The sequence below is a fragment of the Rhinatrema bivittatum genome, chromosome 3, assembly GCF_901001135.1.
Source record: "Rhinatrema bivittatum chromosome 3, aRhiBiv1.1, whole genome shotgun sequence".
Classification (NCBI taxonomy): Eukaryota; Metazoa; Chordata; class Amphibia; order Gymnophiona; family Rhinatrematidae; genus Rhinatrema; species Rhinatrema bivittatum.
In genome coordinates, this window is record NC_042617.1 from 338337454 (window position 1) to 338357802 (window position 20349).

The 20349-nt window shown below is 43.4% G+C and overlaps 1 protein-coding gene across 9 annotated transcripts in view; it reads left to right on the forward strand.

Annotated features, from left to right (window-relative positions):
• Nucleotides 1-20349, forward strand: part of ASCC3 (activating signal cointegrator 1 complex subunit 3) — a 1498074-nt gene that overhangs the window by 242563 nt on the left and 1235162 nt on the right. For all 9 annotated transcript variants that reach the window (XM_029595363.1, XM_029595357.1, XM_029595354.1 and 6 more), the window contains 2 exons: nucleotides 6300-6507; nucleotides 7298-7436. In XM_029595363.1, coding sequence (XP_029451223.1) covers nucleotides 6300-6507; nucleotides 7298-7436 — 347 coding nt within the window. The remainder of the gene's footprint in view (nucleotides 1-6299; nucleotides 6508-7297; nucleotides 7437-20349) is intronic.

Consider the following 20349-nt stretch of genomic DNA (forward strand, 5'->3'; position numbering starts at 1 on the left):
TGTATCTCAAGTGCTTATAGCTTCATGTAAACCTTCAACATGAAAAACTATTCTTCGAATGGAAAAGGTTTACTTTGTGGTGCAGGCAAAAGAATATTGATCCTTTCTCCTGCCCCACAACTTCTTTACTAGACTACTTATACCATCTTTCAGACTCTGGTCTCTAGACTTCATCTGTAAGAGTTCATTTAAGTGCAATCTCAGCTTACCATAACAAGATGGGAGATGCACCAATATCCATACAACCTCTTGTCAGCAGGTTTATGAGAGATTTAACTGAACTTAAACCACCATTTCGGCCGCCAGTCACAGAATGGGACCTGAATCTGGTCTTAACAAGGCTCATGCGTTCTCCTTTTGAACCCATGACTTCCTGTGATCTTAAATTTCTCACATGGAAGACTATCTTCCTCATAGCCATTACGTCAGCTAGAAGGGTTAGTGAGTTACAAGCACTGGTCACATACTCACCCTATACAAAATTCCTACAAGACAGAGTGGTTCTCCATATCCATCCAAAATTCCTTCCCAAAGTGGTTATGGAATTCCACTTGAACCAATCCATAGTTTTACCCACATTCTTTCCAAGGCCTCATTCTCACCAAGAGGAACGGGCCTTACATACCTTGGACTGTAAGCGTGCACTGGCCTTTTACTTAGACCGTACTGCAGTCCACAGGAAATCCACACAACTCTTTGTATCTTATGATCCAAACCCTGAGACAGCTTTCCTCGATCCCACAGGATCCACCTACGCACTCAGTTCATAGGCCTAAAAAAAAAGATACTAGAAGACCATTATATAGGCAAAGACGGTACTACCCTCCTACATCTAGAACCAGGTCGTCTAGACCACAACAAAGGCCTCAGCCCAGACAACCTAGGGTGGCTAGGCCTCAACCTACGCCACAGACAGGACCTGCTGCTAGCTTTTGAAGACACTCCCAGAGAACACAGCCACCTCTCCAATCCTCATCCAGATCTTCCGGTAGGAGGTCGAGTATTCTCCTTTTACAACCAATGGGTTCGAATAACAACCGACCAATGAGTTCTGGCAATAATATCTCGAGGTTACCAACTCGATTTCCTCTCAATTCCAACAGATTCTCCTCAGAGACCTCTTTCTCTCAGCGAAAATCACATAATTCAATTACAAGTAGAATTATCCACCCTTTTGAAAGCCAGGGCTGTGGAGCCAGTCCCCTGGACTCAGCAGGGCAGAGGATTCTATTCCCTCTATTTCCTCATTCCAAAGAAAACCGGAGGCCTACTTTCCATCCTTGACTTCAGAAATCTCAACAAATTTCTGAAAAAAGAAAAATTCAGGATGGTGTCTCTAGGCACCATGCTTCCACTTCTTCAAACAGGAAATTGGCTTTGTTCTCTGGATCTTCAAGACGCTTACGCTCACATTCCAATATTCCCTCCTCATCGCAAGTACCTGCGCTTCATGGTGGGGCATCAACATTTCCAGTACAGAGTACTACCATTCAGACTTGCCTCTGCTCCCAGAGTATTCACCAAATGTCTGGCAGTAATAGCAGCACACTTGCACAAGGAAAGTGTCCATGTATTTCCCTATTTAGACGACTGGCTCATCAGAAGTCAATCTCAACAGGGAGCTCTGGCTTCTCTCAGTCAAACAATTACTCTACTTCATTCCATGGTGAAATGTGGTTACAGCAGTTAGTGTAACTGGGTTTAAAAAAGGTTTTGATAAGTCCCCAGAGCATAAATCCATAAACTGCTTTGACAGTAATTAATAAGCAATAGTTGGTTGTGATCTATCTAATGCCAGGTACTTGTGACTTGGCTTGGCCACTGTTGGAAACAGGATGCTGGGCTTGATGGGCCCTTGGTCTGACCCAGTATGGCATATCTTATGCTCTTATGGGTTTTCTCATCAATTATCAAAAGTCCCATCTCACTCCGTCTCACCTGCTTCAATTTATCGGAGCAGAATTGAACACCGTCCTCTCAAAGGCCTTTCTACCCGAGGATCGGGCAGAGACACTTTCCCTTTTGGCAAATTCCATTTACTCAACAAAAGGTAAAGCAGTGGGTAAACATACTCTATCCAATTGGCTAGCAGATTGCATACAGTTTTGCTATGAAAAAGCAGGCTTTCCTCTCCAAGGGCGAGTAAAGGCGCATTCAGTAAGAGCAATGTCAACCTCAGTAGCACACTATCGTTCAGTGCCAATTCTTGACATATGTAAAGCAGCAACATGGAGTTCTCTTCACACCTTTGCAGCTCATTACTGTTTGGACAAACATGGACGACAAGATTCAGCATATGGACAATCTGTCTTAAAGAACTTGTTTCCAGTTTAAACCCAACTCCTTCTACATCCAACCTGCTGTGATCTTCGGCTGCCTCATTTTCACCAACAATACTTCACTGTTGCTTCACTACAAAATGACAGCCTCTAGCTTGCTATTCACACATGTGTGAGGACTATCATCCTGCTTGTCCTGGGATAAAGCAAAATTACTTACCTTGTAATAGGTGTTATCCCAGGATAGCAGGATGTAGCCCTCAAGAAACCCACCCGCCACCCCGCAGAGTTGGGTATGTTACCTTTTATTATTTTATTTTTGCTAAAGCTTATTGCTACATATGAGACCAGAGAGAGAGACCCCTGTGGCAGAGAATATCATGGCATGCTTGGCTTGCTCAGTGGCCTCACAGTGTCAGTCAAAAGTTTCTAGAAACTTTGACAGAAAGTTTTCCCGCAATAGGGCTCCGTCAGTGATGTCACCCATGTATGAGGACTACATTCTGCTGTCCTGGGATAACACCTATTACAAGGTAAGCAATTTTGCTATGTTTGGGTACTTGCTAGGTACTTGTGACTTGGATTGGCTACTGTTGGAAATAGGATACTGGGCTTGATAGACCCTTGGTCTGACCCAGTATGGCATACCTTATGTTCTTATGCCTTTTATGCCAAATCCTGCTATCCACTATGACTTTAGGTGGAATGTTTCCTGGACAAGCTGCTCCATGAAACAGTCATTTATTTCATTTTGAAACTTCACCTCTCTAACATGTCTTGATGTGACATTTTCTCAGGTAATATTGGGGTAATTGAAATTTCTCATTGTTACTGTGCTGTGAAATTATTAGCTTTCCTAATTTTTAATATTTCATGTCTTATCTGTTCATTCTGGCTAGGCAGACAGAAATATACCTTCACTGCTATACTCTTAACCATCACACATATATTTATATCCAGAAATGTTCCATAGTACATTTATTCTCATGTAAGATCTTTATTCTTTGATTCTATGCCATCTGTAAGTGAATACAGATTTTCTCATACTGAGTAGTCAAATGGTGTGCACAGTTCTGTAATTTCTGCTCTGATTTAAAGAAAAACCCCATCAAGTTGATCCATCCTATTGTGATATAATTTGTATCCTGGTTTAGTACTGTCCCATTGGTTATCCTCCTTCCACCATTTCTCTGAGATGCCAGTTATCCCTACCCTCTTCATTCAGTTCTTACTCATGTTACTTTTTAATCTACTAGTATTTGCATACAGACATTTCAGGCTGTGTTTATTATTTGTATATACAATTTTCTTAGCATTTGATAGGGATAATTAAGCTTTTTTTAAACTCAATCTGTTTCTTACGTAAAGGCACCTGGGCTATAGTTGCGATGGAGAAGTTACAGAGAAGGGCGACCAAAATGATAAAGGGATGGAACAGCTCCCCTAAGAGGGAAGACTGAAGAGGTTAGGGTTGTTCAGCTTGGAGAAGAGACGGCTGATGGGGGGGGGGGGGGGGAGATATGATAGAGGTCTTTAAAATAAAGAGAGGTCTTGAATGAGTAGATGTGAATCTGTTATTTACACTTTCGGATAATAGAAGGGACTAGGGGGCACTCCATGAAGTTAGCAAGTAGCACATTTAAGACTAATAGGGGAAAATTCTTTTTCACTCAACACACAATTAAGCTTTGGAACTTGTTGCCAGAGGATGTGGTTAGTACAGTTAGTGTAGCTGGATTCAAAAAGGTTTGGATACGTTCTTGGAGGAGAAGTCCATTAAGTGCTATTAATCAAGTTTACTTAGGGAATAGCCACTGCTATTCCCTAAGCATAGGATCTTCTTGGTGTTTGGGTACTTGGCAAGTTCTTGTGGCCTGGTTTGGCCTCTGTTGGAAATAGGATGCTAGGCTTGATGGATCCTTGGTCTGTCCCAGCATGGCAATTTCTTATGTACTTTTGGCTTTTTTTGGAACCTCTCTATCAGATGTGCTAACTACTGGTTTGTTAATATCCTTTGAAGATACCTCCCTCTGAGCCATGTGCTACTGAGTGACTTTCCCCCCTATGTTTTAGTTTGAAAGCTGCTCTATCTCCTTTTTAAATGTTAGCACTAGCAGCCTGGTTGCACCCTGGTTATTGTGGAGCCCATCCTTTTGGAACAGGGCACCTTTCAGCAAAATGATGCCCAGTTCCTTACAAAATTAAAGCCCTCTTCTGTACACCATTCTCTCATCCACACATTTAAATTTTGGAGCTCTGCCTGCCACTGGGATCCTGCTTCTTGAATAGCTTGTAAATGTCATTAATTACCGTATTTTTTGCTCCATAAGACACATTTCCCCCCCAAAAAAAGTGGGGGGAAAATGTCTTTGCGTCTTATGGAGTGAATAAAAAACCCCCCCAAAAAACTAACTACAACCCACCACCCTCCTGCCCCCCCCCCAAGACCTGCCAAAAGTCCCTGGTGATCCAGCGGGGGTCCGGGAGCAATCTCCTGCACGTGGGCCGTAGGCTGCGAGTAATCAACATGGTGCTGACGGCCCTTTGCCCTTACTATGTCACAGGGGCCGACCAATGGCACCTGTAGCCCCTGTGACATAGTAAGGTCAAAGGCTATCTGTACCATTTTGATTACTGGCAGCCGATGGCCCAAGTGCAGGAGATCGCTCCAGGACCCCCGCTGGACCACCAGGGACTTTTGGCAGGTCTTGAGATGGGGGGTCGTCAGGAGGGTGGGGGGTTGTAGTTAATTAAATTTAAAGGGTTGGGATGGGGTTTTTTTTGGGGCGGGGTTCCCCACAGAAAGAGAACGATAAATGTTTTCTGATCTAGGACGTGGACCGAAATGACCCTCCCCAGACTCGAAAACGAAATGGGGACAAAAAATAATTTTATGCACTCCCCTAATTTGCTCCATAAGATGCACAGATGCCTGGGAACAGAGCTGGTTTAGCACATCATTATTTTTTTGTTTTGTTAATTTTCCCCCTCTGAATCCTAGGTGATTATTATGGTCAGGTGGGTCTTATGGAGCGAAAAATACGGTACCTTTTATGAAAATAGGTATAATTGGCTACTTCTAAGAAGAGATCTGCAGACTTTACTGCTGAGGGTAGTCAGAAATAAAGAAGGATAGTATATATATGGTTTGACATATTATATATATCTCTGTGGTTGAAAAGGCCCTGGAGATTCACACACTGCCCAGAAATCTTGATCATGCTTCACAGATGTCTAGTGGATGTCAGTAGCCTGAAGAGCTTCTGTGACCATGTCTGGCAAATTTGGGATTTCTACCAGTGAAGCTATTTAAGAAATTACTAATTACTTAAAATTTGATTTGTGTAAGACAATTGAATCCAATTGTTCAGAGTGAGAAAACAATGTTATTTCTGATGCTAATCCTGCTGAGGGAAGATGTAAATTTAGTTTCAAGAGAGAGAAATGAAAATAATTTATTTCTTAGGATCTTATTGGAAAAAGTTGTTGGAAGGTGATGGGGATTACAGTTTCTCTCTTGAAATTTATTGTGAGAAGATATTTAAATGTCAACTATTTACACCCCTGTGGGCTAGAATGTACTTGTAAATCTCTGACAATACCAGGATTGTGCAGGTGCATTGTATGTTTGCAGAAGAGTTTATATTTTGTTTTAAAGTATGCTGATATATTGTATGATTTTATGTCTTAATATGTATGTAAATTTTTGCTATCCGCATTGAACTATGAAGTATTTTTCAGGCTACAAGATTTTAAAATAAATTGTTATAGTCTGAGAAGTAAAGTGCAAGCTTGGTATATTATAAAAAGTATTACAGCTCAAGTAGAATTATAGAGCTGGTAGTAGATGAATACAGAATATTTCACTTACAGAGTCGTCAAATGGTTTGTACAGGTTTGATGACTTTACAATACTGTAAATTCTGCTCAAGTTAAAGAAAAACCCCATCTAAAAGCGACTGTGTACCAAAAGGGAACATTTGCTGAAAAGTGCATCTGGTTTTGTATCTTTTGTTGCAGACCAATGCAAAAAGTTTGTGGGCGAGAACACAAAACCCAATTATGGCTGTCAAGTCACCATTCAGTCTGAACAAGAAAAGCAGCTAATGAAACAATATCGACGTGAAGAAAAACGAAATGCCAAGAAAGAAAAACGAACTGGAGATGATGGAGAAATTCTTGGAGATGGACTAATATGTTTTGATCCAAAGGAGCTGCGGACGCAAAGGTAGTAAATGCCAAAAGCTGAAAAATGTGTGTGATGTAATTGCTCCTTTTAATGTATCATAATCATTTATTTCCTTGTAGTTCAGCTTTTCTGATTAGATGATTTTGCCTTCTAGTCACGTTTCACCACCAGTACAGAATTTGTCTTTTTTTTTTTTTTGTATGAAAACCTAATTTTCTTGGATAAGAAAGCAGTGATCTGCTTAATTAGAATCTGCTTGGTCACATCCACACGGGCTAGAGATGCAGATTAGAGTGTTATCTTCCTTAGGTACTGTGCTCTCACCACTAACTGAAGATTTATGAAGTCTGTACTACAAGCATTGAAACTATCTGCTTTTGCTCTTTGGATTAATGATACTATTTTCCATGTTGTCATCTAGAAGCAGAAAATAAAAAGAGAGAGCAAATAAGGCATTCCTTTAGTTCTGCCGAAAGCATAGTTTGGTTGGCGTCTTAAATATTGAGGCTGTTAACTATATACCGCACATTGTGAGCACCAGGGTGAAAAGAACCAAACTATAAATAAGAAATCTTACTCTATCAAATGGGATGGAGTTGTTGAAAAGTAGAATCTAAAATGTTTGTCTGCTACAATTGGTAGTTATATACCTATATGTTCCCACATTTGACACACCGTCTTGAAGGGGTATGATATTTTTATAGCCTCTTTGCCCTCAACTATAACATTTCAGTGAATATTACTGCTAGGAGTCTCATCTTTTTGTTTCTTGTATTATACATGTCACTGACAAACATTTTTCCATATTTATTTATGTTTTGAATAATAGAGAACAAGCACTCTTGAATGCTCGAACTGCACCAATCTTGGGTAGAGAGAGAGAGTACTGGGAAAAGATCCGCTATCCGCACGTTTATGATTCCCATGCTGAGGCAATGAAAACATCAGCATTTATTGGTGGTTCAAAGGTATGCTGGAGGTGGTGAACCTTTTCTGAAAGAAATGTTTGTCAGTAAAAACAAAAGAAAATGCATTGTTTTATGATTATTCAGGTTTTAGTATGGATTATAGCAATGAAGTATAGTATGCATAGCTGTACACACAAAGATGAGCAATTGTAATATACAGTATATATACACAGGCAACTCAAATTCAACTTGAGTTGTCTGCAGCTCAGCTTTGCTAAATATTTTGAACAATACCAGTGCCACGAGCAAGCATTTTAAAGCTTCATAAATGTGTGTGTGTGTGTGTATATATGGATACATAAAATATCAAAAACATGGCAAATGCTTTGCATTTTATCGATGACAGGATAAGTAGGACGTGCAGTGAAAAGTTAGGAATGAAAGTAGAATGCAGAGTGATAAAGATAGTGAGATGCCTTCATTTTATATAAATCTAAACATAGAACATATTTGTAATAGATTTTGAAAGAGATGTTCATTTTAGTTCATGAGGACATGCAGAATGTGATTGTGTTTTTTATTTGGTAATTGGACAGTTGAAATTTAGAAGACATTAAAATATGGGGGACTGGACTTTGGGAAGGTCATTGGTTTGAGTTGCAGTTGTTGAATTAGGAGAATGGAACTTGAGGAGAATATTTTTGTCAGACATGAGATATGGTGGATTCTTATAAAAACAGTTCTTAAAGAATTGGCCAAGTTGGTTTGCTTTGTTCTATCTACATTTATTATATTAGTCCTTATGTATGTAATTGTCTGCTAGATTAATGTTCTTAACCATTTACTCCCACGTTTTTGATTTTGACCAAGTACTTTGTGCTAAGAATTGACATGTGAATTGTCTTTTGAAAGTTAATTATGTGTTTTTCTATGTGTGTAGATTTTCCTTGTCTAATTATTTTGAGAAACATATCAGCTTTAAGTCAAAACTTCTCTCCAGTAAAGGGTCTTTTGTCTAATAACTGAAGTAAACCATTCATTTCATAACATAGTACATGTAGGAAAATCATTTTTAGTCTTTGTGTTGTCTTACTGCTGTAGAAATCCAATCTAATCAAAATCCATTAATTTTGTTATGAAAATTACTGTTCTTTTGTAACTTTGTTGCAGAGCCTATTATGAACTGGTAGCAATTAATTACACATTTGTATGCTAATTTTTGTTTTCTTACTGGCTTAGCTCTAAATATTGAATTTGCCAATTGATATCTCTATTACTACTGCTTATCTCTTTAGTGCTACTAGACAAGGGGCATGGGATAAACACTGTGTATCCCTAAAGGCTAGAGGATAGAAATGAAGAAAAGGGTGCATGGGAGTAACTTGCTAGTATGACGGTTACTATCCTTAATCATTAAGCCTTGATGTTTTTGATGCAACTGCAACATTGCCCCTCTGCTTAAGTGGCAGAGGGAAAAGGGGAATTGGAGTCAGCTAAAGAGGGCCTTGACTTTTACGGTCTGGGGAACAGATAAGCATTGGGGGGGGGGGGGGTTTAACCTGCCCAGAACAGCAATTATTATCCTAAAGAGAAGGCATATATTACTGCCCTTAACTTGCTAATAAGCCCTTTTGCTTTTGACACATCAGCAACATCGCTTTGATATTTGGGGGGGGGGGAGGAATTAGATTCAGATGGCGACAAACATGAGCCCAAAGTTTTATGGTCTGGGGTACTGATATACAAACATAAGGGAAAAAGTACAGGGCTGCTTCTGTGGCCAAGTCCATAAGCAAAGCACATCAAGCACTACTGTCTGAATTTTCAAAAAGGCTCACAACTCAGTAAACGTGTTGCTAGCAGGAAATTTTTTATAGGTTATCATGGAGCGACAGATGCTACCCTTGAGAGAAACATGGGGATATCTTGCACGGCAGATCGTATCATGAGTAGCTTGCTGGGCAAATTGGATGGACCATTTAGTCCTTTTCTGCCGACATTACTATGTTTACATATGCAGCAATGTACAAATACAATAAGAGTCAGTTCCTGCTCTGTAGAGTTTACAGTCTATTTAATTCAACAGGAGAAATAAGAGACTTTGGAATTTAATTTAAGAAAATGGTTAAAACAAATAAGGCTATGATCAGAAGAACCAGGAATTAAGATTTAAAAACATCCTCATGGGTAGTGTGCTGAGTCCTTTGTCTTGATTTAAAATTATGAAATACAGTGTCCGTTTGTTTTCTCTGAAGATGAGCATTTTTATCTGGTAGCACAAACTGGTTATGCAACCATGTTTGGTGCCAAACAGATGACTATTTCAGAATTTCCTGGAAAGACATAAAGAACCTTACCATGTAAGTTCTTGTGCTCTTGCAACCCAGTGGTCACTTTGTTTCTTATCATCCACCTGAGAGGTTGGACATCTGCTGGCTTTTATTTTTTCCAGGACTCCTGCTATATTTGGCAAATGTTTGTCCTTTCTTCTTGATTTGTGCTATCAATGTTTAGCTTTTGAGTTAGATGTTTTGGCATCTTTAAGCATGCTTTTCTTTTTCATCCTCTGCTCAATTGGCAATAGTTTGCAAAGAGTCATGAAGCATATCTGTTTCCCTACTAGGCCAACCCTGGTACAGTCATTAGAACTCTTTGAAGCAGAAAATAAGTTGACAATTGCTTGGCACACCAATTACATTACAGTTCAAGCATCTGATACTTTGATGCTTCCTTCCTGCTCTTCTGTGATAGAAATGCAGACCTCCCAATGAGTTTAGTTCAAGTTTTGGACAACAGGTTCCAGGACACGGGGATGTCCTTTTGGTGGACCATACGATTAGATCTTTCATTATGCTAGCGTCTGGCCACCTTTCCAAAAATGAAATTTTTTACTCCCATTCCATTAGTGCTTGATTAAAGGTAGATCAGGGATGCTCTTACTCAGGTACTATATACTCACCAATCCCATGGTCCAAGATACTGGTAAAACTTGTCCACAAGCAGCCTTTCCTGATGTCAGTCCTGTTGCTTGAGGCTGCATTTAGGTAGAGCATGTCTGTTTCTAGTTATCAGGGGCTGATAACAGTTTGGTTTTCAAGTTATCCTTGATAAATCTACATTGGCATTTATTGCTTATTTACCCAGATTTTATTTTCTACTTTATCAGAAAAAAAACTCTCAAAGCACTTTCATTAAGTATTCATAGGAAAACATTTTCATTCGGTATTCCAGCCGACTCTACCTCAGCACTTATCTGTAATATGCTTGATATTAAAACTTGCCCATAAATATGTTAAGTTTATTCTGAAAACTAGCATGGTTCATGACTTTCGAGGAATGGAGTTAGATACCTCTGGGTTATAGAGTGTCTTGAACAAAAGAGAGGGGATTTAGGGGTTCTTATGAGTCCCATAGTGCATCTGGATTTGTGTGGCATCCTTAATGTCTGGCATTCTGGCAGCAATATTCCTCTTAGCAGAGCACTTAAAGCAGCTCTCTACCATTGCCCTTGAGAAGACTCTGGAATTCTGTCATATGTTAGTACACCACTTGCTGAACTTTCATCCCATTATAGGGGAGACTGGATCATACCATTCCCATGGGTTAGCACTGACAAGTAAGATGTAAAATACTAATACAACAGACCAAGAGAGAATTTGAGGATCATGGGAGCAAAAGCTAATATTAACTGTTTCAAGTATATGTGAGGAAATTAGTTGGACCATTAGATGGCCAATGGGTAAAAGGGGCACTTAAGGCAAGATAAGGCTGTAGCAGAAAAACTGAATTAATTCTTAGCATCAGTCTTTTTGGGGAGGATATTGGGGATATAACCACACAGGAACTATTCTTTGTAGATGATGATTTGGAGGAACTGAAACAAATCATTGTGAATCTTGAAGAGGTGTTAGAGCAAGTTGACAAGCTAAATAAAGGAACTCAAATCTGCCTCTCTATCTGAGGAGTGGAGGGTAGCCAAAAAGGTTTCAGGGGTGACCCAAATAACTACAGACTGGTGAGTCTGACATCAGTGCCGGGTAAAATGAAAAATTTACATACTCGTTAAAACATGTTTGCCATGTAGTCAGCATGGATGTAGCAAAGGGAGGTTGTGCCTTAACAATTATTTTAAAAATTCTTTGTAGGTGTGAGCAAGCATGTGGACAAAGGTGAACCAGTTGCCATAGTGCATTTGGATTTTCAGAAGGTATTTGATGACATCCCTCATGAGAGATTCCTCAGGAATCTAAAATGTCATGGGATAGGAGGCAAGGTCTTACTATGGCTAGGAAACTGGCTAAGATAGGAAACAGAGTAGAGCTAAATGGTCCCTTTTTCCAATGGACGGTGATAAATAGTGGATTGCCTCAGGGATCTGTACTGGGATGATAGTTTAATTTATTCATTAATGATCTGGAAAAGGGAGCATTGAATGAAGTGATCGGATTTGCAGATGACACTAACATATTCAAAGCACTTAAAACACAAACAGACTGAGGAACTGCAGAACAACCTTGCTACAGCCAAGGGCTGGGTATCTTTACATTTAAGATGAAATGTTAATATGGACAAGTGTAAAATGATGTATATAGGGAAAATAATCTTACGTATAGGTACTGAATGCTGAGTTCCATATTAGGAATCATGAATCAGGAAAAGAATCTTGGTGCCATTGGGGATGGTAAATTGTAATCCTCAGCTCATTGCAAAGCTGTAGTTCAAAAAGGAAATAGAATGCTAGGAATTATTTGGAAAGAAATGGGGAACAAAATTGAAATTATTATAATGCTTCTGGTATGACCATGCCTTGAGTATTGCTTTGGTCACCCCATCTAAAAAAAAAAATGTGTAGTGTAACTAAAAAGGTACAGAGAAGGGTGACCAGAATTGTTAAGGGGATGGAAGAGCTCCTTTATGAAGAGACGCTAAACAGCTTCCAGCTTGGTGAAGAGACGATTGAGAGAAGATATGGTAGAGGTTTATAAAATCATGACTGGGATGGAACAGATAAATAGGGAGAGGTTATTTACTTATTCAGATAGTACAAGGACTAGGGGATACTCCAAACAAAATCGTCGTCCTACAAAGTGATACCAGATAGTCATGTTCTATCTGAACAAGCAGGGAAGAACAGGCTTCATTTTTCTTTGATGGAAAACTGTCCAGATGTGGAACTGGGTCATCTTTTACGAGATGACCTTAAGAGCAGTATAACTAGCAGGAAAGGGGAATGGCCTGGCAGACAAGAATCATCATCTGGACCCCTCATGTTATCTCACAATCAGAATATGACAGACAAGTAATGGCATTTTTGATAGTGGTCACTTCATCCCACAAAGTCAGTGAGCTCTAAGCTCTAGTGACTTATTTTTCTTATAACAAATTTCATCATAATAGGGTAGTACTTTAACTACATCCCAAGTTCCTGGCTAAAGTAGTGTCAGGTTTCTACCTTAATCTGTCATTTGATTTTCTGATATTTTTTCTCTAGGCCATGTCACTACATAAGTGGACTACATAAGTGGACTAAAGTTCATAGAAAGTATGCTTAACTTTCTTAAGAATTCAGACAGGTGGACCCAGAACCAGTGGGTTATACACCTCTACCATCAGATGGAGATGGAGCAAAGCTAACATCACGGAATATATACTCCCTGCACTAACATCAGCCTGCCAGTATTCTCCATCTATAGCATATAGTGGTCTTGCATCTCCCTCTGGGGATTGCTTAAAGTTTTAAAAAGAGAAAAGAAGGAAATTCATTCGCCCTGCTCTCCTGTGGTGATACCTTAGGGTCCCTCCCTCAGTCAGATTCCTGAGGTGATATCTTTAGATTCCTCCCTCAGATGAGTACCTTGATCTGGTAGCTGGTTTTCAGCTGGCGTGGACTTAGTTGTTAGCCCGGACGGGCTTTGCCGAGGTAAGGAGTGAAAAACAGGAGGGGAGTTTTGTAGGGATTCCGCCTTTCTCCGGTCTCCATGCTTGGCACGTTGATCCACCATATGTTCTCACTTCCAAGGGAGCATAGGGGACGTGTGCAGCCTGGCGGGTGAGCAGCCTTTTGGCTAGGTCCCGTTCTCAGGTTTTTCTTGTTTACCGCATGGTAGGCTGCAGTGGTGTCTCATGTTTTTTTTTTTTCCTGTGCATTAGAGGAGAAGTTGAGGTTAAGAGATTTGGAAGGGGGGGGGGGGACATAGATGGGACGACAGTATAGTCATGGCTGATAGAGTTATTCTCACAGGACAAGCAGGATGGTAGTCCTTACATATGGGTGACATCAGCAGGATGGAGCCCAATTACGGAAAACTTCTGTCAAAGTTTCCAGAACTTTGACTGACCCCCTACTGGGCATGCCCAGCATGGCACTAACCCTGCAGCCAGCAGGGGTCCCCCTTCAGTCTTCTTTTTTCCGCGCAGCAGTAGCCTCGCGGTTTAGGAGTTCTGAAAACATTCCTGACAGGAATTTTTCCTCACGGACTTATTTAAATTATCTTTGCCCCACAGGGGGTCCCTCCTCTAACTTTCTCTGGCCGCGGTACTCCGGTAAGTTTTTATCGTCGATTACCGTTGAGTTTGGCCCTTGCGGCCTACTGGCCATTGACCGTACCGCAGCTCGAGTTTTTCTATGGCCATGGTGTCGGGTTTTCGTCGGTACCCGGACTGTACTCGCACCATGTCGATCACAGACCCTCATAGAGTCTGTGTAATGTGCTTAGGCCGTGAGCATGATTTCCTGACTTGCACCAAATGTGCCCTCATGACACCAAAAGGTCGCAAAGCCAGAATGGAGAAGATGGGACTCCTCTTCCGTCCTCACACCCAGACGCCGTCCATCGCATCGACGTCATCTGAACCGGCACCGTCGAAGTCGCACCAACATCGACAGCCGTCCAGTGACCGCCCGCCATTGACGTCTTCACGGCCATCGACTCCCGTTTCTCCCCCTCAAGATCAAGGGGATCGAAGGGAGAAACCGCCATCGGCATCGTAAGTCTCAGACCGTCGAGGGAGCGAAATCATCGACCGAGCCACCGTCCGAGCCACCATCGAAGAAGCCCCATCCAGGAACGGCACCGACCACTCCTGCGACCGGGACATCAAGGCAACCCTCACCCGATCGGGGTTTGGGAGTCGCGATTCCGCCTGTAAAGGTGGTCCCTCCGACTGTGCCTCAGCCTCCCTCTTCCGTCATGGAGCTGGAGCTGATTGCCCCAGGCCTCCGGGAAGAACTGGACTGGCTGGTCCAGGAGTCCATCGACATGGCGATGCAACGGCTCCAGGTCCCTCTGGCACCGACATTGGTACCGAGAGTGGAACCGGTCACCGACCTGATTCCGGCAGTGCTGGCACCGCTGCTATCCCGGATGGAGGCGCTCATGACTGCCCTTCCACCAGTGATTCCCGGGTCTCCGATGGCTCCGCTGCGCTCCCCGATGACAGCCTCATCGGGAGGAGAAACACCGTTTCGCATCCCTCTTTCGGGAGTTCTGCCTCAGCCATCGATGCCATGTCGTCCCTCGCCACCGATTCATTCATCGGGAGCAATACGCACATCGGCGCCATCGATGCCTTCGATACCGGCACCGATGCCTTCTAAGCCATCCACGGTGCCCCCGGCGATTCCTTTGATTTTCTCGGAGCCTCAGCCGGGGCCTTCAGGTATCCAACCCCCTTCTCGTCCTACAGGTCAGCCTACCGATCCTTATGACACCTGGGGTGATGATACTTCTTCAGACACTGATGACTTACCTTCACCTCCCTCTCCTACTGAAAGTAGAAAGCGTTCTCCTCCAGAGGACCTCTCTTTCATTAATTTTGTGAAGGAAATGTCAGAATTGGTCCCTTTCCAACTTCAGACGGAGCAAGATGATAGGCACCAAATGATGAAGCTTCTCCAATTCGTGGATGCCCCTAAGGTGATCACTTCTATTCCCATTCATCAAGTTCTTCTTGACCTCCTCAAAAAGAACTGGGAAAATCCTGGATCCATTGCCCCAGTACACAGAAAGGCTGACACTACTTATCTGGTACAGTCAGCCCCTGGCTTTCAAAAATCTCAGCTTGACCACCACTCAGTTGTGGTGGAATCAGCTCAAAAGAAAGCAAAAAGGACAAAACCACACTCTTCTACCCCTCCTGTCAAAGAACACAAGTTCCTCGACAATGTTGGTCGTCGAGTGTTCCAAGGGGCCATGCTTATCTCCAGGATTGCTTCTTACCAGCTGTATATGACCCAATACAACAGGGTCATTTTCAATCAAATACAGGACTTCTCTGAAACCCTGCCTGACCAATTCCAAGAACATCTTCAAACCCTTGTTCACAAGGGGTTTGAAGCAGGAAAGCATGAGATAAGAACAGCTTACGATATCTTCGACACCTCTACTAGAGTGTCTGCAGCTGCCATCTTGGCAAGATGCTGAGCCTGGCTCAAGTCTTCTGACCTTCGCCCAGAAGTACAAGACAGGCTCTCTGACCTGCCCTGTATAGGAGATAATCTGTTCGGTGAATAGATTCAGCAAATATTTGCTGAACTAAAGGACCATCATGAGACCCTCAAACAGCTCTCATCTATACCTTCCGACTTCCCTTCTAGACAACCCTTGAAGAAGGACTTTAAGAAGTCATTCTTCTGTCCAAGGAAGTACTATCCTCCACCAACAAGGTCCCGAGTTATGAGGCCTTATCAGAAATCTCAGCCCCGCCAGCCCCGGAAGCAAAAGCCAAAAGCAGCTCCCCAGCCGGGGCCTGCTTCAGGTTTTTGATGTTCCCTTGGAGAGCAGCAGCCTGATCCCTCTGCCAGCCATACCAGTGGGAGGTCGATTGGCCATTTTCACAGCATGTGGCAATCAATCACAACCGACCAATGGGTGCTAGCAATCATTGCTCAGGGTTACCACCTGAACTTTCTTGCTCTTCCACTGGATTCACCACCTCTACAAGCGTGCAGAGTAAACGACCACTCTCTCCCTCTGGAGCAGAATGTTTCCCTTCTTCTCCAGTTAAGAGCAATAGAACCCGTCCCTCTTTCACAACAAGGCCTAGGGTTCTATTCCCGGTACTTTTTGATCCCCCAAAAATCTGGGGGGCTTCGTCCAATTCTGGAACTACGTGCCCTCAACAAGTACCTCCAGCGGGAAAAGTTCAAGATGGTAACCTTGGGCTCGCTTCTACCTCTTCTACAAAGAGCAGACTGGCTCTGCTCTCTGGACCTCCAGGACGCATACACCCACATTGCGATAGCTTCAGCTCATCGCAAGTATCTCAGGTTTTTAGTAGGCCCAAAGCATTATCAATACCGAGTGCTTCCATTCGGCCTAGCATCAGCACCACGAGTCTTAACCAAATGTCTCGTGGTTGTCGCAGCCTTTCTCGGGAAAGAAGGTGTTCACGTCTACCCTTATCTAGACGACTGGTTAATCAGGGCCCCAACCCAGCAAGCCGCTCGATAGTCCCTGGATTTGACCCTACACACTCTCATTTCTAAATAGGATTTCTCGTCAATTACGAGAAATCCTATTTAGTCCCATCTCAAACCTTGTCGTTCATTGGGGCAGACTTGGACACCTTACAGGCAAAAGCCTTTCTACCTCATCAACGAGTGCAAACCCTCGTTTCTCTCGCTCACCAGTTGTAGTCTCAACATATAGCACCAGCTCGACAATTCCTTGTCCTTCTCGGACACATGGTGTCCTCAGTCCATCTCACACCAATGGCCCGCCTGGCCATGAGAGTCACACATTGGACTCTGAGGTCACAATGGATTCAAGCGACTTAGCCTCTGTCAACCATTGTTCACATCACCGACGCACTCCGTCTGTCTCTCACCTGGTGGAAAGATGAGAACCATCTCCTCCAGGGACTGCCTTTTCATCTGCCAGATCCTCAACTCATTCTCACCACCGATGCTTCCAACCTTGGCTGGGGAGCTCATGTGAACGATCTGCAGTCACAAGGGTTTTGGTCTCCAGAGGAAGCCAAACACCAGATAAATTTCCTGGAACTTCGAGCGATGCGATATGCTCTCAGGGCTTTTCAGGATTGCCTTTCCAATCAAGTCATCCTGATTCAGACGGACAACCAGGTGGCCATGTGGTACATCAACAAGCAGGGAGGCACAGGCTCCTTCCTTCTGTGTCAGGAAGCTGCGCAGATGTACCTCAGGGCCACCTACTTGCCGGGAGTACACAATGTCTTGGCAGACAAACTGAGTTGTGTCTTCCAACCACACGAGTGGTTGCTCAACCCCTCGGTAGCGACCTCTCTTTTCCAATAATGGGGTTATCCCCAAATAGACCTCTTTGCGTCCCCTCAGAACCACAAAGTGGACAATTACTGCTCCCTCATTCGGAGCGAGCGCTCTCATCCCAGAGATGCATTCTCCCTCTCGTGGGCAGCCGGTCTGCTTTATGCAGTCCCTCCACTTCCTCTTCTCTCGAAGACTCTCGTGAAGCTCCATCAGGACAAGGGAACCATGATCCTGATAGCACCTCACTGGCCATGCCAAGTGTGGTTTCCCATACTCCAGGATCTCTCCATCCGCAGGCACATTCCCTTGGGAACGCACCCGCTTCTGATCACTCAGAACGACGGATGTCTACACCATCCCAATCTTCAGGCCTTGTCCCTGACAGCATGGATGTTGAAAGGTTAATCCTTCAACCACTTAACCTTTCAGATTCGGTTTCTCGTGTCCTGATTGCTTCACGGAAGCCTTCCACAAGAAAGTCTTATTCCTATAAATGGAAAAGGTATACATCATGGTGTTCTTCGCAATCCCTTGATCCCTTTTCCTGTCCAATCCCAAGGTTTTTGGACTATCTCTGGCATTTATTGGAATCAGGTCTAAAGACCTCTTCCATCAGAATGCATGTCAGTGCGGTTGCCGCCTTCCATAAAGGTGTCGAGGATGTCCCTATATCAGTACAACCCCTCGTAACTCGTTTTCCTAAAGGCTTACTCCATATCAAGCCACCTTTACGTCCTCCGGCCCCTTCTTGGGACCTTAATCTGGTTCTTGGGCGGCTCATGAAACCACCCTTCGAACCTCTTCACTCCTGTGACCTAAAATATTTTTCTTTTAGCTATCACTTCAGCCCGCAGGGTTAGTGAATTACAGGCCCTAGTCACCTATCCGCCTTACACTAAACTCCTGCAGGACCAGGCGGTACTTCACACTCACCCTAAATTTTTGCCTAAGGTAGTTTCGGAGTTTCACATTAATCAATCCATCATACTACCTATCTTCTTTCCCAGACCCCACTCCAACCCAGGGGAATAGGCTCTGCATACCCTCGACTGTAAACGGGCTCTAGCGTTCTACCTAGACCGTACAGTTGCCCACAGGAAGAGTACTCAGTTATTCGTCTCTTTCCATCCCAACAAACTAGAGCAACCCTGTAGGTAAGCAGACTCTTTCTTTCTGGTTGGCGGACTGCATATCTTTTTGCTATCAGCAAGCAGGCATTCCTTTCCAAGACCGTGTTAAAGCACACTCTGTGAGGGCCATGGCGACTTCAGTAGCACACCTACGATCGGTGCCGCTTCCTGACATTTGTAGGGCTGCCACCTGGAGTTCTCTCCACACTTTCGCAGCTCACTATTGCTTGGACAAAGCCGGAAGACAAGATTCTATCTTCGGCCAGTCTGTCCTGCATAACCTATTTCCAACGTGACGTACCAACACCCTTCCGCCTGCCCAGTGGGGTTCAGGATGTCCTCTACCAAATTTCACCCCAGTTGTGCCTGTTGCACGCCGTTGGGTACATTTGGTGCATGTTCGGACATCCTCAGCTCGGTACTCACCCATATGTGAGGACTACCATCCTGCTTGTCCCGAGAGAAAGCAAATGTTGCTTACCTGTAACAGGGGTTCTCACAGGACAGCAGGATGCTAGTCCTCACGAAACCCGCCCGCCGCCCCAAGGTGTTGGGTTCGTAACGTTTTGTTGTTTTATGTTTTTGGCACTGCCTGTAGCTATTAAATAAGACTGAAGGGGGACCCCTGCTGGCTGCAGGGTGAGTGCCATGCTGGGCATGCCCAGTAGGGGCCAGTCAAAGTTCTGGAAACTTTGACACAAGTTTTCCGTGATTGGGCTCCATCCTGATGATGTCACCCATATGTGAGGACTAACATCCTGCTGTCCTGTGAGAACACCTGTTACAGGTAAGCAACATTTGCTATACGAGGGCTCCTGCCCAATGCCCAGAACCCACCTGTAACCGTGCATTGTGAGTGGCAGCCCGACCCTGGTGTGGCTCTCTCTCCTCCCTTGGCCCTTCATCAACAATGACACGGTCGGGTGGGGGAGGGAGGAGAGCTATCGCCTGCTCATGACATCACCGCCTGTTTAAATTGATGCAACCAAGGAGCATTCGGCCTCTTTGTTCCTGGCCAGCCTTCCCACCTTTCCACCCTAATTAACAGTATGTGCATCAGAAAGCTTCATGATTGTTAATGCTGAATGTTGATTATGTTGAAGAGTTAGACTCAGTTTAACGAGAATAACATCTGTTAGTATCTGTTACAGCTTGTGCATGAGCATTGAGTGTTAGCTAGCGATGCATGATGTAATATGTGAATGATGCAGTTAGCACATGTTAGTCATAAGATGACTAATATACAATTGCATGGTAATGTCGCAGGGGGTACCCGGACTGGTGGGGGTGTTTCGGATGTGGTCCAGGTCGCCTTCAGTAGTGCATGTTGTCCTCCATACACTTCGAGGCGGGGGGGCCCTGGTTCGATGCTGCCTTGCTTTGTGGTTATGGCGAGCAACAGAGGTAGTGGTGTAGCCTGTTTTTTTGGCAATTACCATTTTGGCTTGGGTACTGGTTTAAAATTATATATATATATATATTCAATAAAGCTGTGGCCTTTTTTTTTATCCAATTTCTATGTGTCTGTTGTATTTTGTTAAAGAATGTACACATTTATGGCAGTGAGTTATTAGAGGTGATGTTGAGGAGTAAG